Source organism: Leopardus geoffroyi, chromosome B1, assembly GCF_018350155.1.
Source record: "Leopardus geoffroyi isolate Oge1 chromosome B1, O.geoffroyi_Oge1_pat1.0, whole genome shotgun sequence".
In the NCBI taxonomy this organism is placed as follows: Eukaryota; Metazoa; Chordata; class Mammalia; order Carnivora; family Felidae; genus Leopardus; species Leopardus geoffroyi.
In genome coordinates, this window is record NC_059327.1 from 96982559 (window position 1) to 97009124 (window position 26566).

General features: G+C 36.8%; 1 protein-coding gene across 1 annotated transcript in view; it reads right to left on the reverse strand.

The window, feature by feature from the left end:
* INTU (inturned planar cell polarity protein) overlaps positions 1–26566 on the reverse strand; it is a 90725-nt gene that overhangs the window by 58988 nt on the left and 5171 nt on the right. The window contains exons 2-3 of the mRNA XM_045468058.1: positions 16802–17340; positions 7080–7165 (exon numbers count right to left, since the gene is read on the reverse strand). Coding sequence (XP_045324014.1) covers positions 7080–7165; positions 16802–17340 — 625 coding nt within the window. The remainder of the gene's footprint in view (positions 1–7079; positions 7166–16801; positions 17341–26566) is intronic.

Genomic DNA, 26566 nt, shown 5'->3' on the forward strand with positions numbered 1-26566 from the left:
TCAGAGAAAGAAACATGCTTCAGCACAGGGAGGGCATCTTTTCCAGCTGAGATTCTTGTGGGTGGAGAGGTCAAAAAACCAGGTGTAACTAACCAAAAATGACAAAAGGAAATGAGGTGGTAAACTCAAAATGAAAATTCACTAATTTTACTTGAGGCAGCAACAACAACCTAAAATTTAAGACTAGTTTGCTATGCTTAGTGAAAAATGACATACTTGAAAACTAATGTTATACTTGGCAAACAACTGCACTTCTTTTCGGTGGTGTAAGGACGTTTTCCCCTCACCATGTCACAAACTCAAACAAATACACAGACCGCAGAACCATCCATTAAAATTCTTTTAAGAACTATTTTAGCCACCATTATTCTGATTTAAGTAAAGTTAGCTTCAAGTGCAAAGATAATTACACTTTGGCCAGACATTTTGAAAAGCTTACATGTTAGGTAGCTCTAAAATGTCAGGATATCTGGTTGCCTTGATAAAATGAAAATGGGTGAGACAACTAAATTAAAAGGTAAGTGCTATTTTTAAAAAGGGGTTGATATACATAGAATTTTTTATAGAAAAAAACTTTTATTAAGAAACATCTAATGTAAAATAGTTTACATGAAACTTCCTATAAAAGGGTTTTCATGTCTGTTGTTCCTTCCTAGATGTTAACCTGTGACATGTTTTATCATTCCTTGTTGTGGGTCTCTCTCAAGACATTTTTGTGTGTGTGTACAATTTGCCCATTCTTTCTTTCTTCTTCTCCTTCCAGTTCAGGAGATGATGTGCCTTTCCTCAGGGTCTAAGGACATGCTCTCTATAACTCATCACTTCCAAAATCTTGTTTCCTTAATTACCCCCTCTCTACTTCTATCTTTAACCCTTCCATGTAACCAGCAGTGTCTCTTCAGCCTCTGTCAAACAAGCAAATTCTTTCTCTCCATGCCATCCTCTTCTGAGATGGGAACGAGGGAGGTTGTCAGAATCTGAAGCAGTTCCAAAAGCTGACCAGTCTCTCACTTCTGCCTTATGGCCCTCACAGTCTCTCTCACAACACCTGGCTACTAGCTGCATGTCTGATCCTTTCTCCTTTGTCTGACAGAAGCTTTGAAAGTTCCTCCATCAAAATTCTGAAGGAATTGAGTCTATCTGAGTCAGCAAATTCTCTCCCCTTGATCCTCTTCTCTTTTGGACGGTCTCACTGAGTTACTCAAGACAAAACCTGGAAGGCACCTTGGACTTCCTTTTATTCTGCAGGAAGTATCCTCTTCAATTCGCATTATCTTAAATGTAATCTACTCCTTCCTCCATATCCACAGCCAAAACCTTGCTCAGGCCTTTATCACCTCTCTTCTGACTGCTGTGAAGCCAGTCACCTGGTTTCCCAAACTCCAGTCCCATTCAGAGTGAAATATTCCTAAAATGCAAATCTGACCAAGTCAGTCCTCCACTTTAAAAATATCAAGACTGGGTAGCTCAGCTGGTTAAGCATCTGACTTCAGCTCAGGTCACGATCTCATGGTTTGTGAGTTAAATCAAACCCCGCATAGGGCTCTCTGCTGTCAGGGCGGAGCCTGCTTCAGATAATTTGTCTCCCACTCTCTGCCCCTCCCTGTTCATACTCTCTCTCTCTCTCTCTCTCTCTCTCAGAAATAAATAAAAACATGAACAAATTTAAAAATAAAATATCAACACAGATGGTTACTTTTGGGTTCTGAGAACAGAGAAGGTTTACACTTTTTTTTTTAAATGTATTTATTTATTCTGAGAGAGAGAGAGAGAGAGAGAGAGCTCGCTCCAGCATGCTAGCTGGGGACGGATAGAGAAGGAGAAGGAGAATCCCAAGCAGGTTCTGGGCTGTCACTGCAGAGCGTGACTCAGGGCTCGATTTCATGAACTGTGAGATCATGAACTGAGCCGAAACCAAGAGTTGGACACTTAACTGACTGAGCCACAGGAGCCCCCAAATACATATTTTTAAAAATTTTGCCAGTCTATTTCCTAATCTTTCCACAGCATACATGAATATCACTTTTGTGTAACGAGAAAATAATAAAAGTTAAAAAATTCCACCCAAATATCATCTCCTTTAAGAAAACTTTTCCCCCCTCTCTTGGTCCTAAGAAGTACTTGAGAGGTAAGAGTCCGTGACTAATGTTCCACAGGCCGATCTCCTTAAAAGGAGTTGGCTCCCTCCAAATCTCCAGGAAAATGAACTATGGCTCAGTGCTTAATGCAATCATCCCTGGTCAACTGCAAAATGTGGACACAAAAACCCTGATCAAGCCAGGAGTGGGTGGTATACTACCTGCACAATTATGTGCTTGTAGAATAAATAAGTGCACAGAGCTGTGGCAGGAGATCAAAATCACAAAAGTAGGTAATTAGAAGGGTACTTGCACCTTTGTTGTCATTTTAAATACCTAAAACCTCTTTTTTTCAAACCTACAACTTCTTAATTTAAAACATTTCAAACCTACAGAAAAGTTGCAAGAATATAATAATTACCCATGTATTATTCCTCATCCAGTTTCAACAATGTTTAACATTTTGTTACATTTCCTTTCTCCTTCTCTTCTCTGTCATATTCCTCTCTCCTTCCATCCTCACTCCCACTCTATGTACTAAAAAAATATTGACTGGAACACCTGGGTGGCTCAGTCAGTTGAGCATCCAATTTTGGCTCAGGTTATGATCTCGCGGTTTGTGGGTTCAAGTCCCACATCAGGCTTAATGCTATCGGTGCAGGGCTTGCTTCAGATCCTCTGTCCCCCTCTCTCTGTTCCTCCCCTCTGTGCACTCTCTCAAAAATAAATAAAACATTAAAAAAAAATTGACTGAATCACTTCAGAATTATCTGCAGACATTTTAATGTTTCACTGCTAAATACTTGAGCATGTATGTACTAAGGACTGAGGCATTCTCCTACACAACCAAATATAATGATCACATTTAGGAATCTGAATATTCAATACAATATTGTTCTCAAAGTCTATGTCCAAATTTTCCCAATTGTCCCAATATGACTATTTCCCACTGCAATCCAGGATCAATTAAGGATTAGCCACCGTATTTAGTTATATGTCACTTCAGTCTGCCTTAGTCTAGAATAGTTCTCCAGCCTTTTTTTCCTTTCATGATAGTTACATTTTTGGACACTCTAAGACAACTTTTTTTGCCGAATGTTAAAACTTGGCTTTGAAAGAAAATGATTTGGGCTTTTTATATCTTACCTAGCGTATAGGCTTCACCTCTGGATCTCATTCTGGTATTTGGAATCTATTTGTAACAGAACTTATTCAAAAACCAAACACAGAACTGCAGAGTTGGAACTGGGCTCAGATATATTTGCTCAAATCTACTCTGATTATAGATGAGAAAACTGAAGCCGTGAAGAATCTGGCAAATTGCTCAGAGCAAGGTTTTAAAATGGAGATCTGACCTCATCCTACCACATTACCACATTGTAGGTATCTCCCAGGCCATATTCTGTCACATGACAAGAAGCCTTCAGACCATTTTTATACCCTGAATAGAAGCTGAAAATGTTGCTGTTAGATATTTTCAAATTTAAATGCTAAAAAGTCTCCTATGGCATTCTTTATAAATTAGCATTCCTCTCCTCTTATTGCTGTTTTAGATGCCATAGATACAAAGCAGGTAAAACAACTTTTTCTGGAATAAGTTCACCTCAGTTAGTTCTGACCCAGTAGGAGTGAAGACCCACCCAGGCTTTGTGACAAAGGGAAGGATTGTGCACTGGAGTCAGTTTCAGTTCCTTGAGTTATTAATTCTACTACCTAGGAGAAATCATTAAATCTCTCTTAGATTCTTTTTCTTCACATGTAAAATAGAAATACAATTACTGGCATCTTACAGACTGTTATAAAGAATAAATGAAACGATATTAGCAAAACACCGACATATGCCTGGCACGTACAAACACTAGTTCCCTTCCCAGGCCTACTCTTACCCTCCCTGAACCTCCTAGTTTACATGGCTGGTATAGAGAAGCTTATAGTTTTCCCCACTTTCAATACTAATGATGTTAGAAAAACGTGGTTTACCAATTAAACATTATTTCTAGTTAAAAGAATTTTTTTTTTTCAACGTTTATTTATTTTTGGGACAGAGAGAGACAGAGCATGAACGGGGGAGGGGCAGAGAGAGAGGGAGACACAGAATCGGAAACAGGCTCCAGGCTCTGAGCCATCAGCCCAGAGCCTGATGCGGGGCTCGAACTCACGGACCGCGAGATCGTGACCTGGCTGAAGTCGGATGCTTAACCGACTGCGCCACCCAGGCGCCCCTAGTTAAAAGAATTTTAACTATGTTCTAAATCATTATTCAAGACATGTTGTTCCAAATGCTGGTGCCTGCTTTTGACTATGACACAGCTATAATACCGATTCTGCTAGTAAAGCAAACAAATGTATACATGTTTATACTCAAGGGGTTAAATTAGAATAAAGTATTCCAAAATATTAATACTAGATATCCTCAGGTGGCAGGATTTTAAAAGATTTTGTCCCTTACGTTTTCTTTTTTTACAATGAACATGTATTACCTTTACAATAAGAAAAAATTATTTCCTTAAATAATAAAAAGATTTTAATAATACACATCTTAATACGGGACTATATTTTCAAATTATATAGTGTCAAAATCACTTTCAATTTACATTAGGAAAGGCAAGAATGTGCTAGAGTACTGGAGCATAACATATTCTCTCAATATGATAAATTCAAGCAACTCAAAACAGTTTTTCTTCCATCTTCAAAACAAACTGCTATTTCTTCATTTAGGTACAAGATGTACATATTGGCACATAAAAGCTGTGTGTGTGTGTGTGTGTGTGTGTGTGTGTGTGTGTGTGTTTAAATCCAGAACCACACTTCATGCAGCAAGATGCTCACGCTGTAAAACGCAAACTGGGCAAAGAGCAGATACACGACTCCTACTCCACACTTAACGAGGACATGTAAACGGTGGGTGGAACTGGACCAAAATATTTAAATCATTACTTCTTCCTCTTCTTTTTCTTCTGAGTGAGCATAGCTGAATTTGCAAATGACAATTAAACATAAGTATAATGTGACTCCACTGTAAACGTAATTTTTCTTTTTTGGAAGACTGAAGAGACATGGTTGAACTGTGGCAAGACTGGCAAACACTGGCAACTGACAGAGGCAAGAAAGGAGAAGCCCTTACCCAGGGCTGACATACAGTCAGTTTACTTGGGTGAAGCTGGTTCAGTTGTTAAAATACATAATTCTTCATTACTGATTGGTAAGTAGCTGCTATCTGAGCACCCTGAGGAACCACAGTACCTTGGCTGACCTCTCCACATCTGGCAACCAAAGGAGACAACAGTATACACTATTTCAGCAGTATGGCTGGTGTCTGCCTGATTGTTAATATTTCGAACACCACCTTGTCTCCGTCGATATCTCTCTATCCATTCCTAAGCACTGCTGGTCACTAGCTACCATACTTATTCCAGCACTTTCATTTTGCATTTCCAAAGATAGCTACTTTTACAGAGCATCCATGTATATGTTTGGTGTGTGTGTGCTTTAAGAGAAAAAAGTGAAATAAGGGAAATGTTATTTCTTAGAAAATAAAGAATTTCATCGTGGGTGCCAATATTTCAGAATCTCAAATCATCCTGATCAATCCAGAAAGTTGCTTCATCCTCCCACAGTCTAACTTTAAAAAAAAAAAAGTTTATTTATTTTTGAGACAGAGAGACAGAGAGAAACACAGAGAGAGAGACAGAGAGAGAGAGAGAACATGAGCTCAGAAGTCGGGGAGGGACAGAGAGAGAGAGAGAGAGAGAGAGAGAGAGAGAGAGAGAATCCCAAGCAGGCTCTACACTGTCAGCATAGAGCCCAATGTGGAGCTTGAACTCACAAACTGTGAGATCATGACCTGAGCTGAAACCAAGAGATGGACACTTAACTGACTGAGCCATCCAGGCGCCGCAGCTAATTCCTGATACTAACAAGGGCAAAGCATTCATAAATAGAAAGTATAGCACTTTAAAAATTCATCTAAGGACCTAAAAATGTCATCTATGATACAAAATGTCAATGCTTAGACTATCAAAATAACTATTATGAAAGAGATTTATTTTTACCTACAAGAAATGAAAAATAATTCACTAAATACCTAAATAAGAGCTTGAGAATAAGGTTAAACTAGATAACAGAAAAAAATCAACAAAATGGTATAGTTTTTAAAATAAACAAAACCACATTTTAAAAAACTTAATAGTGATTTTAATAAATTAGAGAAAAGAAAATTCCATGACTGTTCAAAATGACTTTTCTAGGAACTGGATTTTCATCAACATATATGGTAGTTATAATGACAGGTTAGTCATTACAGATCTTTTTATTATTGTCATTGTTCCTGCTTACTTAGGATAAGTTTTTTTGTTTAATTTTTTTAAGTTTATTTATTTATTTTGAGAAAGAATGAGCAAGCACGAGCCAGGGAGGGGCAGAGAGCGAGGGAAAGAGAGAATCCCAAGCAGGCTCAATGCTCAGCACTGAGCCCAATGTTGGGCTTGAACCCATGAACCATGAGATCATAACCTGAGTGGAAATCAAGGGTCAGACACTTAACTGACTGAGCCACCCAGGCACCCCAGGAGGAGTTTTATTTGTAGATATTTCTCCTCTATTTAGAATCATCTCCAAAAGCTAAAAATGTTAACAAGAGCCAAATTTTTTTAAATAGTCAAGTATGTAGGGGCGTCTGGGTGACTCAGTCAGTTGAGCTTCTGACTTCAGCTCAGGTCATCATCACATGGTTCATGAGTTCAAGCCCTGTGTTGGGCTCTGTGCTAACAGCTCAGAGCATGGAGTATGCTTCAGGTTCTGTGTCTCCCTCTCTGTCTGTCCCTCCCCTGCTCACACTCTCTCTCTCTCAAAAATCAACATTAAAAAAAAAAACCCCTCAGTCAAGTATGTAAGTGCAATTCACGTTATACATGGTCATTTTCAGAATCTTAAAAAAAGAAAACAGTACAAGATGTCCTTATTTTTAATTCATCGAAGAATATAGAAAAAGATTGTCCATACCTGCATAGGTCCAGGAATGCAAGACAGAACCCTTTCTATGTTTTCAGAAGTCACATCCACGTCATTCACAGCAACAAGGACATCACCTGAAAACAGAGTAACAAAGGTGGTTGTATGAATATACAAAACCCAAAAAGATCTAGAATTAGAACATTAAAAAGCATCTATTCTGACCTCTTCAAAGTCTATGGAACTCATTATGTATTTTTATACACTTCATTAGCAGCAGAGGTAAGCTCCCACTCCACTCTTTTCTGACATAACACAGCCCAACACAGTGCCATAACTAAATACGACCTATGGAGATTTAAAGAGATGAATATTCTCATTTTGAATATAATTTGAGAGCATTATGTAAACTCAAAGGACAAGTACTGCACTTAGCAAAACTGAATCTATTCACTTAAACCCACAGTGAAAAAATTTAGCTAAAATTTTAATTCAATCCATGTGGCATAACTCAGTATGCTGCAGTATTTGCTGTTATTGATCTATGCCTTTGTTTCAAAGGCCCCAATCATAACAAAATGCACAACATGTTTTGGTAAAAATCGCCTTCTCCGTGGCTTTTCTTTAAATGTGTATGTTTATTAAATTTGGTGGCTTTCATAAAGTAAAGATCAATGTTAAAATGGAAATTTACTTTTACAACATAATTAGAGGTAATATCAAAATACCAATGAGCTTTACTAATAGAAATATATACATACAAGGGTTATTTTTTATCATTTCTAATCAATCATATCATTAGGAAATGGACCAAATAATTAATATTCATCCAACAGATATTTATTGAGCACCTACTATGTACCATTTACTGTTCTAGGCACTACAGATAGAGAATTGAATAAAACAGACAAAAATCTCTACCCTCATGGAACTTCATATGCTTTGGGGAAGACAGATAATAAACATGTATATAGATAATAGTGTTGGTAAACAATTCTCCATCAATCTCTCATGTTTTTGTATATCTTGTAAGCTAAGGCACTGAAAGTCCTTGCTCTGAATTATTTTTTCAAGGATGTTTATGTAGTGAACAGCCTTGGACAACATAGATAATGTTACAGGGAGTAATCATCTGAAAACATGTTTAACAAAGCTCTAAAAGTAGGAACCATACATATATCATCATAACAGGTATGAAAATTAATTTTAGAGCGAGTGTAGTATACAAAATATTTTTAAAAGTTTAGTAGAAAAATTTCTTTCTTTTTTTTTTTTTTTTTTAATTTTTGAGACAGAGAGAGAGACAGAGTGATAGCAGGGGGAGGGGCAGAGAGAGAGGGAGACGCAGAATCTGAAGCAGGCTCCAGGCTCTCAGCTGTTCGCACAGAGCCCAATGCAGGGCTCAAACTCATGAACGGCAAGATAATGACCTGAGCCAAAGTTGGACACTTAACTGACTGAACCATGAAGGCGCCCTAAAAAATCTGTGTTTCTATAACAGAAGAGTTATATCCACTTCTCACTCTCCCAGATATTTGTTTGCCTCAAGTTTTTCTCAGCATCTCTGTGACTCAGAAACGGCAGGCTTCCTGGACATCGTATCACTACAGTGGGCAGTATACACTCCAGGAAAGTTCTTTCTCAACAAGGACACAGAAGTCATTAGTATGCACTGTCAAAGGCTAAAAGGAAATGAATTGCATGAATTAGTTTGAATTGTTAGGTAAGAAATGGTCTGTGCTGGTGGAAAATTTTATCGAGATACATTCAAAGTCAAATAAAATATAAAGAGGTGAAACCAGTTTATCACAGTGCTTAAATCTGTTCCTCAATGTAAAATTAATCATTTGAGAAAATCCATCAATTTCTCAGCATCTACTTAATATCAAATGTGTACTGAAGGGTACCAAGGCCCAGGAAAAACTAAATGACAAAGTTTGTTTACTGTTCTATTTATACTGTACACAAAATGAATATACAGGTTAAGAAATTATTTTTAATACAAAACTATTACACATAAATACAGGAAAAAGAAAAGCTACATATAAAAATTTTGCCTTTGGGTGTATGTGCTTTTTCTCTTTTTGCTTAATTATATTTTCTAAACTGTCTACATTAAACAAATACTACCATTACAAAGAGAAAAAATTAAAACTCATTATTTTACCTAAAAATCCCCACTGTGGTAGGTAGATTAGTGGTCTCCCAAAGTTGTCCACATCTTAATCACTGAAATCTGTGAATGTTACCTTACATGGCAAAAGGGACTTTGCAGATGTAATCAAGTTAAGGATGTTGACATTGGGAGATTATCTAAGTGGGCCCAATGTAATCAGAGGGTATTTATAAGAAAGGAGGCAGGAGGGTCAGAGGCAGAGAGAGACTTGAGGATACTATACTGTTGGCTTTGAAGTTGGAGGAAAGGACCACAAGGCAAGGAATTCCAGTGGACTCTGAATGCCGGCCAAGGAAAGGGACTCTAGAGAATTCAGAAGAATGTAGCCCTACGGATACTTTGATTTTAGTGCAAGAGGACACATCTTAGACTTCTGACTTCCAGAACTGCAAGACCATAAATTTGTGTTGTTTTAAACCACTAAGTTTGTGGTAATTTGTCACAGCACAAATTACCTGCTTAACAATACAAAATGAAAATGAATACACCTGCCTAACAATACAAAGCAGTCTTGGCTAAGCACCAAATGAGAATCAGGAACTATAAATAATAAAGAACAGATCTGGATACACAGGTACATAGAGGTTGCTGGAGAAAAATAATAAATCTTGTTAGAGGAGAAAGACTGGGAAATATGTATGTGCCAGTGGTGTGGGACCAGACTGTGAATTTAAATTGGTTATTTAAATTAGGCTGAATTTGACTTCAGGGAGAAGAGAATCTGGCTTTTCAAACATAGTTACCATACTGCCATTTTATACTTTCAAGTTAATGTATTTACCATCAAGGCATTTATTGAAAAATTCTTAAGTTTTGAGAGATTAACTTTACTATGTATTTTTTGAGCTTCAATACCAATCCTTCATTTATAATATGCAGGCATAAGCAGAAAATTAAGGTCCCTCCTAACCTGTCATTCTAGAAATCCTTAAATAATGGTGACTCATATACTGTAACTATCATTCAAAAAGTTTGATTAAGTAAAATATCACATTACCTGATGAGGCTGGAAAAGAAATAGTGCAAGGTTTTTATTTCTCATTAAAATAGAAAATAATACTACAGAAATGTTGGAAAAGTTGTTGATGACCCCAGCACTGCAACCATAATTATTTTTGCAAATTGTTTTTAGTCTTTACCTATATTGGCACAAATGAGATATAAAGGAATTTCATCCTTTTAAACCTCTCAAGTCGTAAGAATTCTGATGTTAGTTCGTTGTTTTTATTTATTTTTAATTTATTTTTAATGTTTGTTTATTTTTGAGAGACAGAGAGACAGAGCACCAGTGGTGAGAGGCGGGGAGGGGCGGGGACCAGAGAGAGAGGGAGACACACAATGCGAAGCAGGCTCCAGGCTCTGAGCTGTCAGCATAGTGCCCAATGCGGGGCTCAAACCCATGAACTGTGAGATCATGACCTGAGCTGAAGTTGGCGCTTAACCAACTGAGCCACCCAGGTGCCCCACACTGTTTTTAGATTATAATTTTAATAGTCAAATAACACATACATTTATTAAATTATAATTCAAATAACCATACTCCAGTTTGACATTTTCATGCTTTTTTATTTTTTACTACTAAAAAATGTTTAAATAAATGTTTTTTACGTTTTTTACCTTTTTTAAAGTTTATTAATTTTGAGAGACAGAGACAGAGACAGAGAGCGTGAGCAGGGCAGGGGCAGGGAGAGAGACACACACACACACAAAATCTGCAGCAGGCTCCAGGCTCTGAGCTGTCAGCAGAGCCCGACACGGGACTTGAACCCACAAACCATGAGCTGAAGTCGAACGCTTAACCAATTAGCCACCCAGGTGCCCCTTAAATAAATGTTTTCATGCGCATAGTTTTTCCTTCTTTTACATTTGGGGTCAGCAAACTTCTTCTGTAAAGGGCAAGATAAGTAAATACTTTAGGTTCTGCAGGCCATATGGTTTTGTTGCAGCAACTACTCAATTTTGCAACTGTAGCTTGAAAGCAGCAATAAACAATAAGCGAATGTGGCTGTGTTCCAATACAATTTTATTTATAAACATTAATATCTGACTTTCATAAAGTTTTCTTATGTAATAAAATATTGTTCTTTTGATTTTTTTTTTTTTAATCATTGAAAAAGTGAAAGCCATTCTTAGTTTGCAGACTGTACAAAAATGGGTGGTAGGCGTGATATGACATGCAGGCCATGGTTTACAGATCTGTTTTAGGTTCTTTTGGATTAAGTGTCTCAAAATGGATTAATTGGTTTAAAAAGTACATTGTTGTAGCTTAATCCTTATTTCCAAATTACATTTTGAAAGGATTAAATAATTTCTTTTCTTTTTCTTCAAAGAGAGATCCTTTGGCACTTCCCCACCCCTTCAAGTGAACACTACAGCAAGTAAAAGAACTTTGTGAATGGAAATCAGAACTTGTAGGTCACAGCTTTATCACTGACTGCCCTTGTTCCTGGGTAAATCATGTAATCCCTTTGGTACTCAGCTGTAGAAGGAATTAACTGCATGAGAAGGTCTCTAGGAAGGCCTAAAAACTCTAAAATTCTATCTTTCCAATGAACTCACTGCTTCAGTTTCTTTCCTTTACTGCTGAGTCAAGTACCACAGGCAAAATGTGGGAAAGAAATGTGAGGAAGGAGAGACAAACACAGGAGAGTTCCCTTCAATGAGAAAATTAAAATGTTGCAAGTATTACAGAAGGTGAAAATAAAAATGTGTATCAAATAACAACATGCAAAATACTAAAGAATAAAACCATCCATTATATACTCATAAAAAAAAAATCCATCTTCTTAAAAAAGCACATCAGGGGTGCCTGGGTAGCTCAGTTGGCTAGGTGTCTGACTTTTGATTTTGGCTCAGATCACGATCTCATGGTTCATGAGATCGAGCTCCACGTGGGGCTCTGACAGTGCAGAGTCTGCTTGGGATTTTCTCTCTCCTTCTCTGCCTTTCCTCCCCTGTTCATGTGCACTAACATACTCTCTTTCTCTCACTCTCAAAATAAATAAATAAACATTAAAAAAAAACTGTTTGGTTTAAAAAAAAAAAAAAGTACTTCAAATGTTTTAACTGGAAACAACCAGAATGTCCATCAACAGTGAAATGGAAATATAATAGTGTACATTCCAATGGAATACTATATAGCAACAACTTGGATATTTCTCACAGATTATAATAAAGAAAATAAACACACGGGAATGCACACCATATATTTCTATTTATATGAAGTTCAAGAAGAGGCAAAATAAAACAGTAAGAAAAGAGGAGGAGGCAAAATCAACTCTATTGATAGAAAACTTGACTTTCAGATTACCTTTGGGAGAGGGCATTAACTGGGAGGAGGGACCATGGAGACTTCTGGGTACTGGAAATGTTCTATATCTTGATCTGGGTGGCAGTTACACAGGTATATACATATGACAAAATTTGCTGAATGTACACTTAAGATTTGTCCATCTTATGAATGTATGTTATACCTCAAAAAGATTTTTAAAAAGCAAAAAAGAAAACTTCAAAAAATTTAAAAGAGAAAAAGCACAATATGTCATACAAAAAAAGCTATTCAGTGATCACAGGTGAGAACATTAAAAGTTACATAATAAGAGCTTAAAATAAAAATTTTAGGGATACCTGACTGGCTCAGTCAGTACAGCATGTGACCTTTGATCTTGGGGTTGTAAGTTTTTTTTTTTTTTAATTTTTTTTCAACGTTTATTTATTTTTGACAGACAGAGAGAGAGAGAGAGAGAGAGAGAGAGAGAGAGAGAGAGACTGAGCATGAGTGGGGGAGGGGCAGAGACAGAGGGAGACACAGAATCAGAAGCAGGCTCCAGGCTCTGAGCTTTCAGCACAGAGCCTGAAGCGGGGCTCAAACTCACGATTTGTGAGATCATGACCTGAGCCGATGTTGGGACACCTAACCAATTGAGCCACCCAGGTACCCCTCAGAGTTGTAAGTTTGAGTCCCATATTGGGTAGAGAGATGACTTAAAAATAAAATCTTTGAGGGGCGCCTGGGTGGCGCAGTCGGTTAAGCGTCCGACTTCAGCCAGGTCACGATCTCGCGGTCGGTGAGTTCGAGCCCCGCGTCGGGCTCTGGGCTGATGGCTCAGAGCCTGGAGCCTGTTTCCAATTCTGTGTCTCCCTCTCTCTCTGCCCCTCCCCCGTTCATGCTCTGTCTCTCTCTGTCCCAAAAATAAATAAATGTTGAAAAAAAAAAAAAATAAATAAAATAAAATAAAATAAAATCTTTGAAATAAAAAACCAAAAACTTTGTGTTATTGTTGAACTGAAACAATCTGCGGGGGTGTATGTGTCTAGAATATTAATGTGTGATTTCTCTAACCCTATTCTTCCTAATCCTTAAAAAAACACCTAGTTAAACAAAAATGGGTCATCTTGAAGAAGAAAAAGTCACCAAGGCGACATGCAGTTTCTACGGTGTAGGCAAAAAGAGGATTTGCTTCGGTCTGGGGATGGAGGCTGGTACTGGTAGTCAAGAAGCAATCAGCTGTCAAACTTTAAGAAAAACTCAGAAATAAAAATAAAAAATAAAGATGCAAGTCGGTAGTAAGAAGAGCAAAAATGGCACTGAAAAATGCTGCAAAATCCCCAAAATCCAGGTACAGAAGAATCAGAATAGAATAGAGTTCTGCTGTCTTGAAAGGACAGAATGAAAAGAGTCACCGGTCTCACTGTCTTGGCTAATGGACTTTAGGCAAAGGAGGGTCATCCTCCATCTAGACAATAGCAGAAGTCACCCCAGCAAACTGCGTTACCAGGACAAAGTTTTCATGATCCTCCTGCCTATAGGGTTACCTCAGAGCTCACCCACAGACTTCAGTGTGAAATGAAAGTATGAAAGAAACAAATGAGAAATTCCATTTTGTGGGATTATCAAACTGACCATGACATTAAAATAGTCCATTATTTATTCCCAAAGTATCAACTTTATTTTTTTGTAACTTTAAAAATATATAACATAATCATAAAATTAAAAATCTGAAAAAATAGAGAAACAAATCAACCATAATGTATCCACACTAACCCAACACTATTAGCATTTTGCTGTATTTCTATTTACATCTAATTGTTTTCCCTACACATATTTTTTACAGTTTATGCATTTATTCAGTAAATGTTTTTGAGGGCTTATTTATCAACCAAGTGTTTTGCTATGCACCAAAGATGAAATAATCATTTTATTCTGACAATTTTTTAACCTATTAGTAAATCATAAATGCTTCCATTATGGAAATGAAATCATGAACCTCATTTTTCTAACTTTTTATTGTTATTCAATACACATGCAGAAAAGTGCACAAATTGTAGCGTTACAACAATAAATGATCAAAAACTGAACACACCCATGTAACCACATTCAGGTCAGAAGGTACACTACCAGCATCCTGGGTATCTTTAATTATTTTAAAGATTAACAACAGGACTACCTAGTAGTTTCTTCCTCTCTATAGTTCATTCTCTTTCTTCCCATACAATTGGTGCAGAAAGATCAGGCCTAGAGGTAAGGCCTAGGTATTAGGAGTGAAGATCAGGGGAAAGAAAACGTGGAAGCGCATGCTCACTGACCATAACCACCTCTCTACTAGGTTTCAAGGGAAATGAGTAAAAAGAATTTTAGAGATTTGTCTATAAATCAGTCCAAGTAGGTCCTGAGCAGAGGCCCCAGATAAATACAGACAGTACATTAGCTGGAGTTTCCCATCACGTGGTACCTAGAATTACGGTGGTTGGCAACGACCAAGCAGGATTTCATAAGCATGAATCCTGGCCTCCTCTGATAGAATGAAAAGAATAAAACTTAGACATATTTTACAAAAAAGAAAGCTGAGGACCTGAGAGAATGTAAGCATGCATTAGCTTCTTTTCCAGCTATCCGTTGCTGCATAATGAATGACCCCAAAACTAAGTTGTTTAAAACAACAACCACCATTTATTATCTTTCCTGGTTCTGGGGTTGACTAGCCAAGGGTCTCACTCAGGGTTCCTCACAAAGTTGCAGCCAGCTGGAGCTGGAGTCATCCAGAAGACTTCTTCACTCATGTGTGGTAGCTGATGTTGCAGGGTGGCTGAGGCCTCAGCCAGAGTACTACTCATGGCCTCTTTATGTACACCGGCCTTGCTCCTGTACAGAATGGAAACTAGATTCCAAGAATACAAGGCAGAGGCTGCATCACCTTTTATGATCCTACCTCTGAAATCACATAATACTATTTGAGCTGTAGTCACAGGCCCATGACAGGCGCCTGGGGGTATAGGCGGTGACACAAACACTGTAACTCTCCATGGGAGGAGTATCAACATTACTTTGTAAGATGAGAACGTGGAGATCTTGTTGCAACCATTTGGAACACACACTGCACAGATGCACATCCTACATGATTCATCCTCGTAAACCCCCATGATGGCACTTATCATACTATGTAAAACTGTCTGCCTGTTTCTGACTCATCTCTTCCACCATAGTATGAGCTTCCTAAGAGGAGTAACTAGATCATTAGAGTAATCTTTGTATTCCTGACACTTAGCAGATGCTCAAAAATTTAATGAATCAACTGAACAATCAGTTCAGGTCATGATCTCGTGGCTCGTGGGTTCAAATCCCGCATCGGCCTCTGTGCTGACAGCTTGGAGCCTGGAGCCTGCTTCGGATTCTGTGTCTCTGTCTTTTTTTGCTCCTCCCCTACTTGTGCTGTTTCTCTCTCTCTCTCTCTCTGTCTCTGTCTGTCTCTCTCAAAAATAAACATTAACATTTTTTTTTAATATTTTAAAAACATGTTTCTAAAGTATCTATAAAAGTTCCTTTATCTAAATCTTATAGGCTGAGTCAACCTAAAAGACTGTCAGCTTTTAGATTTATTAATAATTTTTAAGTTTCATTAAGAATATATTCTCACATCTGACTAATATAGCTTTCCCTAAGTAATAAAGTTGCTACTGATGCAACCATTATATCCAACAGCTACAAATGTATTAGCAACACAAAATGCTCACTTTAATATATATTCAGAATAACTTCGGGATTTATTTTTTTCCCTTGAAATTGATGAGATATTTTATGACAAGCACCCTTGAAAGGAAATTTACGTATAACATCACTGTGGCTAAATATGCCAAATGAAACAATTTAAAACCACTCCAAGAACTTAGTGTACTCAAGTGCAAACATACAATTTAAAAGTATTTTTATTCATAAATTACATATTATTTTATGCTATTGGGTATAGGTCATTCAAATCTAAATTATCACTGTAAAATCAACTTATTTTCTTTTTCTTGTCAGGAAATATAACCAAGATGAAATAAAATTATATAATTCAAAACTCAAAAATTAGTTAAGCTATTCCTTGGCCTAAACAAGGCACACACACATTCAACTCACCAAAGTACTTATTTAAAGAACACTATGCCTTGCAGTATACCAATGCTTAAACAATTTCACTACTGTCCCAAATATCATCAAGTAGTCCTTAATCTGTTGAGACTTTGGATATAATTCTGTTTTGATCACATGTCTCAAAAGGCATTACTAATCATGAATCTCTACAAACAAGAACAGATGTTCACCAACAGCACTTACCAATTAATATCTGACCACTCTTCATAGCAGATCCTCCTGGCAATAGGCCATGGACCACAAGTCTCTCTCCACTGCCCTGTTTTCCAGTTTTTTTCCAGCTCCACTTGGTCTGATGAATAATCCCAACCAGTACTTCCAGAAGCTTCAGCTGCTCTTTGGCTTTGGTCACAGTTAACTTTTTGGGGTTTACATAAATATTCACGTCTTTGTATCGCTGTTGGACAACCACTCCTGTTTTCTGGTTGGACTGATGCTTTAGAATGGACACTGGTTCATTATCATTGCTATTTTTTTTATTGTAGCGCTTGGGTAAAAGGCTTTTACTTTTTAAAATTTTCGTAAACCGCTTGAGTTTAGGTTCATACTTTTTTCCTTCTTTGTAATCATCCTCTTCAATTATAATCTCATTTTCACTAAACCTGACATGGTTCACAGTAGGAGTCTCAGGAAGAAGGCTTTCTTCTTCATCCTCACTCAATTCCAAATAAAATAATTCTCCATTTTTCCGCACACTGTCCAGCCATTCAGGTTCAACATCACTATGAAAAAGAGAAAAGATAATCTGAATAGCAGCCAACATAAGAAAAATAGCTACATCTTTTAGGCACAGGTGGTACAGAGAGGTGGGAGGTGGTGAAAATTCTTTGATTCTTTCAAAGTCTCCTTGCTATTTCTAATTTATTGTAAACATCAACATTATTTCCTAGGATGCTTTTTGTAGAGTCTTGAAGAAGTGGGGTTGGAGGACAGGGATCAAAAGGCACCAGTGATAGAAAAAAAAAACAAAAACAAATAAAAAGGAAATGGCCTCCTTCTAGAGTCTAAGGGTATTTTTTATTATTATTTTATTTCAGCCTCTGTATGGTTATTGTTCACTTTAGACATTTCACTGGATAATAATTTACATTAATAGTTGATTATGCAATTATATCCAGACATAAGCCATTTGGAAACTGGACACAAAAACATCGTATTTGCACAGAAATAACTCATCGTGGCTGTCATGTTAAATGAAAGCTAAAGCCTACCACTATTAATAAGATTTGTTTATACAATAAACTTCCAAAAAAAGAAACATTCACCTCACCATAAAATCCTTGCTCAAAATGACCAGTTTATAATCACAGTTAGTAACGATTGCTTCCATAACTTATAATTTCTGTAAAACTCCTTTTTGTGAATAATTGTAGTAAGAAAAGTAAACCACATATTACATAATTTGTCACGTGATTGCTTTAAAAAAAAAAAAAAACCTTTTAACTGGGAAGTAGGCCACCGAAAAAAGCAAAGGTATTGCTATTAAAATGACTGAAACAGCGTTAAAAAACAAAATGCTCATCTTAAGGTAACAAACCTAATCATGAACTCTACCCTGCCTGTTCAATGTTACGAACACCCTACCTTTCAAACTGCTATTTTTAAAAGCAAAACTGGTTACAGTGAAAAATATAATATGTAAAGAGAGTCTTTCCAAAACATCAGCTGTAATATCCTGATGTAAAAGGGTATAATTTGTGTTCTAATCATTCCATCAAACAGACATTTCTGTTTCTGCAGTGTTTATTAGCAACTCTGGTTCTTTTAAAAGTTAGCTATCTCTCTAAAAACTATGAAAATTAACCTCTTAAAAATGTACTCTTCTATTACACAACTCTGAAACTAACCACTGATCTCGTTTGTGGTTGGTCATTAATACATAATTTTCAACTCTATACTAATGGCTAAAAAAAGGCATAACTAGTCCCAAATATCAAATGTGTGGCATCATTTTGGCACCACTTAGCACCAGGTATTAACCATTTATCAGTTGGTTTAACCACATCTATCTGCATCCACAGAAATTAGTATTTAATAACTCTGCAATTTTACTCTGAAGATTCTAAATAAATGTCTCCAATCATAAAAAACTTAGATAACCATGTATCATAATTTAAAATGGCACAATGTACATATCATGATTATATACAATTACTTATGAAGATATGTATCAATTTAAAAAAATGAATGAAATTATTTGCTTTATAATCTCACTCTTTTAATTTGGTATGTTATTTGTATTAGAACATGTGACCCCAAAGAAATATTTTTCTCCCTATGCTAAACATGAAGATGTTTCATCTTAATCTCTAAAATTTGAATGTGAAACCATTTTTAGGCTATAACTTAAAGACCTTTTTAGGTGGGGGACAGGGGGCACAGGGTATTTCATCATGAGCAAATTAACAGTGCCAGGCGCTTGTAAAGTACTAGAATTATAATGATTAAAACATCAGTTCCTTCCCTTGTCTTGTGGGGAAGAGGAAGTGAGAAAGAATTCACAACAATACATAAGGTAGATGCAAGATAGAGGTCACCTAGTTTAGCCTGGGAAGGAGGGTGAGGTTGGGGAGAATTTCTAGCAGAGGAAACACAGAAGTTAAGTCCTAAAAGAGTAAGTTGCTGGGAGGAGGTATGGTGGGGGTTAAGGGGAAGAGAGAATTCCAAGCAGAAGTAACAGCATAAGCAGAAGCCTTGAGGGACAGTCTCCATGGCCTATGTGGACAACTAAAGCTTGTTGATGGTTGCCAAAGTAAGGATAGAGGGAACATACCTCAGCATCATAAAGGCCTTATATTAAAAACCCATGCTAATATCATCCTCAATGTGGAAAAACTGAGAGTTTTCCCTCTACAGTCAGGGACAAAACAGGGGAATGCCCATTCTCACCATTGTTATTTGACAATGTAGTGGACGTTATAGCCTCAGTAATCAGACAACAAAAAGAAATAAAACGCATCCAAATCAGCGAAGAAGTCAAACTTTCACTATTTGTAGACAACTTGATACTCTATGTAGAAAACCCGAAAGACCACCAAAAATTGCTAGAACTGGGGCGCCTGGGTGGCGCAGTCGGTTAAGCGTCCGACTTCAGCCAGGTCACGATCTCGCGGTCCGTGAGTTCGAGCCCCGCGTCGGGCTCTGGGCTGATGGCTCAGAGCCTGGAGCCTGTTTCCGATTCTGTGTCTCCCTCTCTCTCTGCCCCTCCCCCGTTCATGCTCTGTCTCTCTCTCTGTCCCAAAAATGAATAAACGTTGAAAAAAAAAAAAAAATTAAAAAAAAAAAAAATTGCTAGAACTGATTACAGTAAAGTCATAGGATACAAAACCACTGTACAGAAATCTTTTGCATTTCTATACACCAAATGAAGTAGCAAAAAGAGAAATCAAGGAATTGGTTCTATTTACAACTGCACCAAAAACCATAAGATACCTAGGAATAAACCTAACCAAAAAGATAAGAGATCTGTATGCTGAAAACTATAGAAAGCTTATGAAAGAAATTGAAGAAGACACAAAGAAATGAAAAAACACTCCATGATCATGGATTGGAAGAACAAATATTGTTAAAATGTCTGCACTACCCAAAGCAATCTATAATGCAATTCCTATCAAAATACCACCAGCATTTTTCACAGAGCTACAATAAACAATCCTAAAATTTGTATGGAACCACAAGACTACCTGAATAGCCAAAGCAATCTTGAAAAAGAAAAGCAAAGGGGGAGGCACCAGAATTCCAGACTTCAAGATTTATTACAAAGCTGTAGTGATCAAGACAGTATGGTACTGGCATAAAAACAGACACGGAGGGGCGCCTGGGTGGCGCAGTCGGTTAAGCGTCCGACTTCAGCCAGGTCACGATCTCGCGGTCCGTGAGTTCGAGCCCCGCGTCAGGCTCTGGGCTGATGGCTCAGAGCCTGGAGCCTGTTTCCGATTCTGTGTCTCCCTCTCTCTCCCCCTCCCCCGTTCATGCTCTGTCTCTCTCTGTCCCAAAAATAAATAAACGTTGAAAAAAAAAATTAAAAAAAAAAAAAAACAGACACGGAGATTAATGGAACAGAACAGAAAACCCAGAAATGGACCCACTATTATACAGTCAACTAATTTTTGACAAAGCAGTAAAGAATATCCAATGGAAAAAAGACAGCCTCTCCAACAAATGGTGTTGGAATAACTAGATGGCAACACGGAAAAGAATGAAACCAGACCACTTTCTCACACCATACATAAAAATAAATTCCAAATGGTTGAAAGACCTCAATGCAAGACAGGAAACCACCAAAATCCTAAAGGAGAACACAGGCAGCAACCTCTTCGATCTGTGTCGTAACAACTTTCTCCTGAGGCAAGGGAAACAAAAGCAAAAATGAACTATTGAGACTTCATCAAGATAAAAAAATCTTTACAGCAAAGGAAACAATCAACAAAACTAAAAGGCACCCTTCTGAATGGGAGAAGATATTTGTAAGTAGCATATCAGGTAAAAGGTTAGTATCCAAAATCTATAAAGAACTTAACACCCAAAAAACTCAACACCCAAAAAACAAATAATACAGTTAAAAGTGGGCAGAAGACATGAATAGACATTTTTCCAAGGAAGACATACAGATGACTAACAGACACATGAAAAGATGCCTGATATCACTCATCATCAGGGAAATACAAATCAAAACTACAATGAGATATTCTTCACACCTGTTAGAATGGCCAAAATTAACAACACAGGAAAATAACAGATGTTGGCAAGGATATGGAGAAAGGGGAACCCTCTTACATGGTTGGTGGATGCAAATTGGTGCATCCACTCTGGAAAACAGTATGGAGGTTCCTCAAGTTAAAAACAGAATTACCCTACAATCCAGCAACTGCACTACTAGGTATTAACCCAAAGGATACAAAAATGCAGATTTGAAGGGATATATGCACCCCAATGTTTACAGCAGCATTATCAACAATAGCCAAATTATGTAGAGTCCAAATGTCCATCAACCAATAAGTGGATAAAGAAGATGTGGTGTATATGTATGTATGTGTGTGTGTGTGTGTATATATATATATATATACACACATATACATATATATGTGTGTGTATGTATATATATATATATATATATATATACACACATATACATATATATGTGTGTGTATGTATATATATATATATATATATATATATATATATATATGATGGAATATTACTCAGCCATCAAAAAGAATGAAATCTTGCCATTTGCAATGATGTGGATGGAGCTAGGTATTATGCCAAGCAAAATAAATCAGTCAGAAAAAGACAAATACCATATGATTTCACTCATATGTGGAATTTAAGAAACAAAACAGATAAACACAGGGGGAAAGAAAGAGAGAGGGAAGTCATAAAACAGACTCTTAACTATAGAGAACAAACTGAAGGTTGCTGGAGGAAAGGTGGGTGGGGAGTGGTCTAAATTGGTGATGAGTATTAAGGAGGGAACTTGTGATGAGCACTGGGTGTTGTATGTAAGTGATGAATCACTAAATTCTACTCCTGAAACTATTACGTATACTGTATGTTAACTAACCAGAATTTTAGTAAAATCTTGTACACAAAACAAAACAAAGCTAGTCAATGGTTGCCAAAGGTGGGGCGTGACAGGAAAAGTAGTCAAGTCCTCATTTTGCAAGACCTTTTAGACCATGGCAAGGGGTTTGGATTTTGTAGCATAAGTAAGAGGGCATCAATGAAAAGTTTTAGGTAGAGATTTAGGTATCAGATATCCCTGGATAGATCTACTTTGACAAGAGAATGGAAGAAGAATTTAGGTAGATAAGACTCAAGTCAAGAGAATGGTTAGGGAGCTGTTTTAGTAGTCCAGGCCAAGATGGTACCTAAAGCAATGGCAGAAAACATGGAAAGTAAGAAAAACATTCGAGAAATGCTTAAAAATCACTGGACTTTGAGACTGTTTACATGAGATTATGAGAGAAGGAAGGAATTAGTGTCGACTAGATTTCTAGTTGGTGACTTTATTTTCATGCATCTTTTTATACATACATATGCACAGACTCATTTTATATAAATGTGACCATAACTATAATACATGTTATCTTCCCTACCTACTTTTTACTGACATAAACAATATATCCACGATACCCATGTTCTTAAAATCATAAAATCATATAAAAACATAAAGAGGATTATTCTGTCATTGTTTTTGAAACACCAGAATTATTATATACTCTTTATATATGTGATTGCAATTGCATACATTTTTCAAAAGTGTACATACATATGTATATGTATATATACATACATACCTTTATCATTTATCACTGAACACTACAGTTTAGAAACCCCTAATGGCTGCATTAAACCCTATCAAGGATGTAGCACTTCTGGTCATTCACCTCCTGATTAGCTTTGTGTTCAGTTTTTGTTTTGCTCTTATGGATGATGATACAGCAACCACATATTTATATTTATATTTATATCATTTATATTTATATTTATATTTATATTTATGCTTATACTTATATTTATACTTATATGTTTTTGCCCAAAGACCATATCAATTCACATTTCCACCAGCAATGAATGAGATCCTTTTTCCTCACCTCTAAATTTAAATAATACTTCACTTTAAGAGGAAGAAGAAATTAAAAGAAGAGAGATAAGTGGAACAGGAATAAAGGAATAAAGACAAGGAAGACTGTACTTCAAACTAGTTCTAACAGGAGAGGGTATATTAAAACAACTACAAGGAAAACCCAACCTTTCACTGCAACTATTATTCATAACAAAATTAAAGAAATTATTGTTATATGTTGATACTCCCTACTCCAGGAGATGGAGCTTAATCTTTCCTCCCCTTTAACGTGAACAGGACTTAGTGACATGCTTCCAAAGAAGAGAGTATGGAAAGTGAGAAATAGTAACTTCACAGTGATGAAACCTTGCAGACATTACCTTAACCAAGTGATCCAGGTTATGAAAAACAAGGAACAACTAAGAAACTGTCACAGACCAAAAGAAACTAGGGACACTTAATAACTAAATGCAATATGCTACCCTGGATTAGATCCTAGAACAGAAAAAGGACATAAGTAGAGAAATGGTGAAATCCAAATAAAGTCTGGAGTTTATTTAACAGTACCGTACTAACGTTAATTAATTTCTTAGTTTTGGCAAATATACCATAGTTGTGTAAGATGTTAACATCAGGGGAAACTGGGTGAAGGATATATGGGAACTCTGTACTATGTTTGCAACTTTTCTGAAAATTTAAATTTATTCCAAAAAAATGTTTATTTTTAAAAAAGGCATTAACTCTAGCTGCTTTAATTCGGATTTTTATAATATAAGAATGCTTTAATCTCTTTTCTGAGATCCTATGGTACAAGCTGCAAAGTTGTCATTGTGTAAGTGTCTTTCAGTGAGATTACTTTGTTTATTCTACTTGTTTTCTAAACAGAAATAACTGTATATTCAGTCTGCTCACAAAGTTTGAGAACACTTTAATTGGTTTTCAAGGCTCGGATGTAGTAAACATGAGTAGAATCCTTCTTCCCAAAGACAGACTTGCTAATTTGCAAATAAGCAAGTTCACTTACATAAACTGTAACATAACTATATTAAAGAAAATGAACTTCAGATAATGCAAATAAGTTTCTCAATTCATATTCAAGAATTCTATACTAATACTAATTTTTTTCTTCTAAATTATTGAATCTCTCAGGTGTTTATATTGTCAGTATTTTTCATCAATTGGTAATATTAGAATTTTCTTAGCCATCACAAGAAAAGTTATGAATAGTCAAACCTACTGGTTCATTTCCTGAAGGAAAACAGACTTTTGCTACTACTCCAAACCTGTTACAGAATTTTTTTTTTTCCTTTTTAGTAGGCAAAAGCACACCAAAGTGGCCAACACACATAGTTACATGGTGCAAATATGCACAGCAGGACAATTCTAGGGACAGAGAAAAACCACACACAATAAAAACATCATGACAAATGAATACCGTTTCTCTCTGGTGTTTGTTCAGTACTGGTCTATCCATGCTTTTCTGTGCTCTGCCTACCAGCAATATCTAATTTTCACCTATGAAGTCTTTTGATTGTTTCCTAAAAGAAAGCCATAATTTTAATGGTTAAAATCTGTCATAGCAGCTTGAGGGGTGGGGAACCTGGGATGGGCTGGTATTCTTTCTAGCCTAGCCACAGTCACCATTTACAAACGTAAAGCATATTAGAGAAAAGGAGGGGATCAATCAGTAAACTAGTCACTGTGTACTCACTGCACGAAATACATTTTTACATCATGAACACATCTCCATTGGAACTATGCTAATGACCCTGTTCCCAGGACCACATTCCTTACCTCCAACTCTTTCAGCTTAATGGAGCATGTTACATATCACTAAGTTTAGAGATAAGATCTGACCCTGAAATCATAGACCAACAAAAACATTTTTTGATAGGGCATTTTTGTACTTTTAAAGATGTCAGACAGACAGAAGGCTCATCACCTAGCTTAAATGCAAGTGCCAAAACAGAGGAACAAAAACTGCTATAAGAAAGTCAAGTTTGGAGAAATTAAGTCTAAGAGGTATCAAAAAAAGGCTGTAGGAGAAGGTAGCACTTAAGTGGGACACTGAATGATTTTGACAAGATAGGAGGCAAAGGTCTTTCAGAGAAAACAAAGTAGGTAAAAGTGTAGGTGTGAAAGTATACAATATGTATGAGAGAGGGTGTATATTTCCGTGTAGTAATGTTATGTACTGAATGTTTGTGTCCCCTCAAAATATATATGTTGAAACCCCACCACTCAATGTGATGGTATAGAGATGGGACCTTTGGGAAGTAATGAGGATTAGATGAAGCCATGAGGATGGAGCCTCGTGAATGGGGTATGCCCTCCTAAGAGTCTTGAGAAAGCTTGTTCATTCCCTCTGCTCTTTGCCATGTGGGGGTACAAATAGAAGTCATCAACCCACAACTTGGAGGACGGTTCTCACCAGAACCTGACCGTACTGGAACAGTGATCTAGGATTTCCAGCCTCTAGAACTGTGAGAAATAAATTTCTGTTGTTTATAATCTACTCAGCCTAGGGGCACCTGAGTGGTTCAGTCAGTTAAGTGTCTGACTTCAGCTCAGGTCATGATCTCACGGTTCATGGGTTCGAGCTCCGTGTCGGGCTCTGTGGTGACAGCACAGAGCCTGCAGCGTGCTTTGAATTCTGTGTCTCCCTTTCTCTGCCCCTTCCCTACTCATACTCTGTCTCTCTCTGTCTCTCAAAAATAAATAAACATTGAAAAAATAATTTAAGCTACTCAGTCTATGCTCTTTTTAAAATAGCAGCCCCAGGTAAGACAAGTAAGAATATAGGTAGCTTTAAAGAAGGAAGATCATCAAAACTGAGATCAGAGAGGCTTGGGACAGATCTAAAACAGCTTTAAAAGCAAATATGGAATTTATTTGGGAGGTCACCAAGCTTTTGAGTACTATAGAAAAATGATTTAGTATACTCTTTTTTTTAGAACCATTTTAAGTTCATAGCAAAATTGAGCTAATGGTACAGAGATTTCCAATATACTTTCTTCCTCCTACATGCACAGCCTCCTCCATTATCAACATCCCCCACCAGAGGGATACATTTGTTACAACGGATAAACCTATATTCATACATTATAATTACCCCAAATCCAGTTTACATTAAAGTTCATTCTTGGTGGTGTATATTCCATGGGCTTAGGGAAATGAATAATGACATATATCATCCATCACTACAGTATCATACAGAGTAGTATCACTACCCTAACACAATTATCCCATTATTTTAAATTTTAAAATAAAAATCAGAATAAATGAAGGCCCGTAAAGCTTCTCAATACCAGGAAGATAGTTTTCATGTTAAAGGAAAGCACATAGGGGACTTCTTTCTTCTTTTGTGCATATTTGAAAAT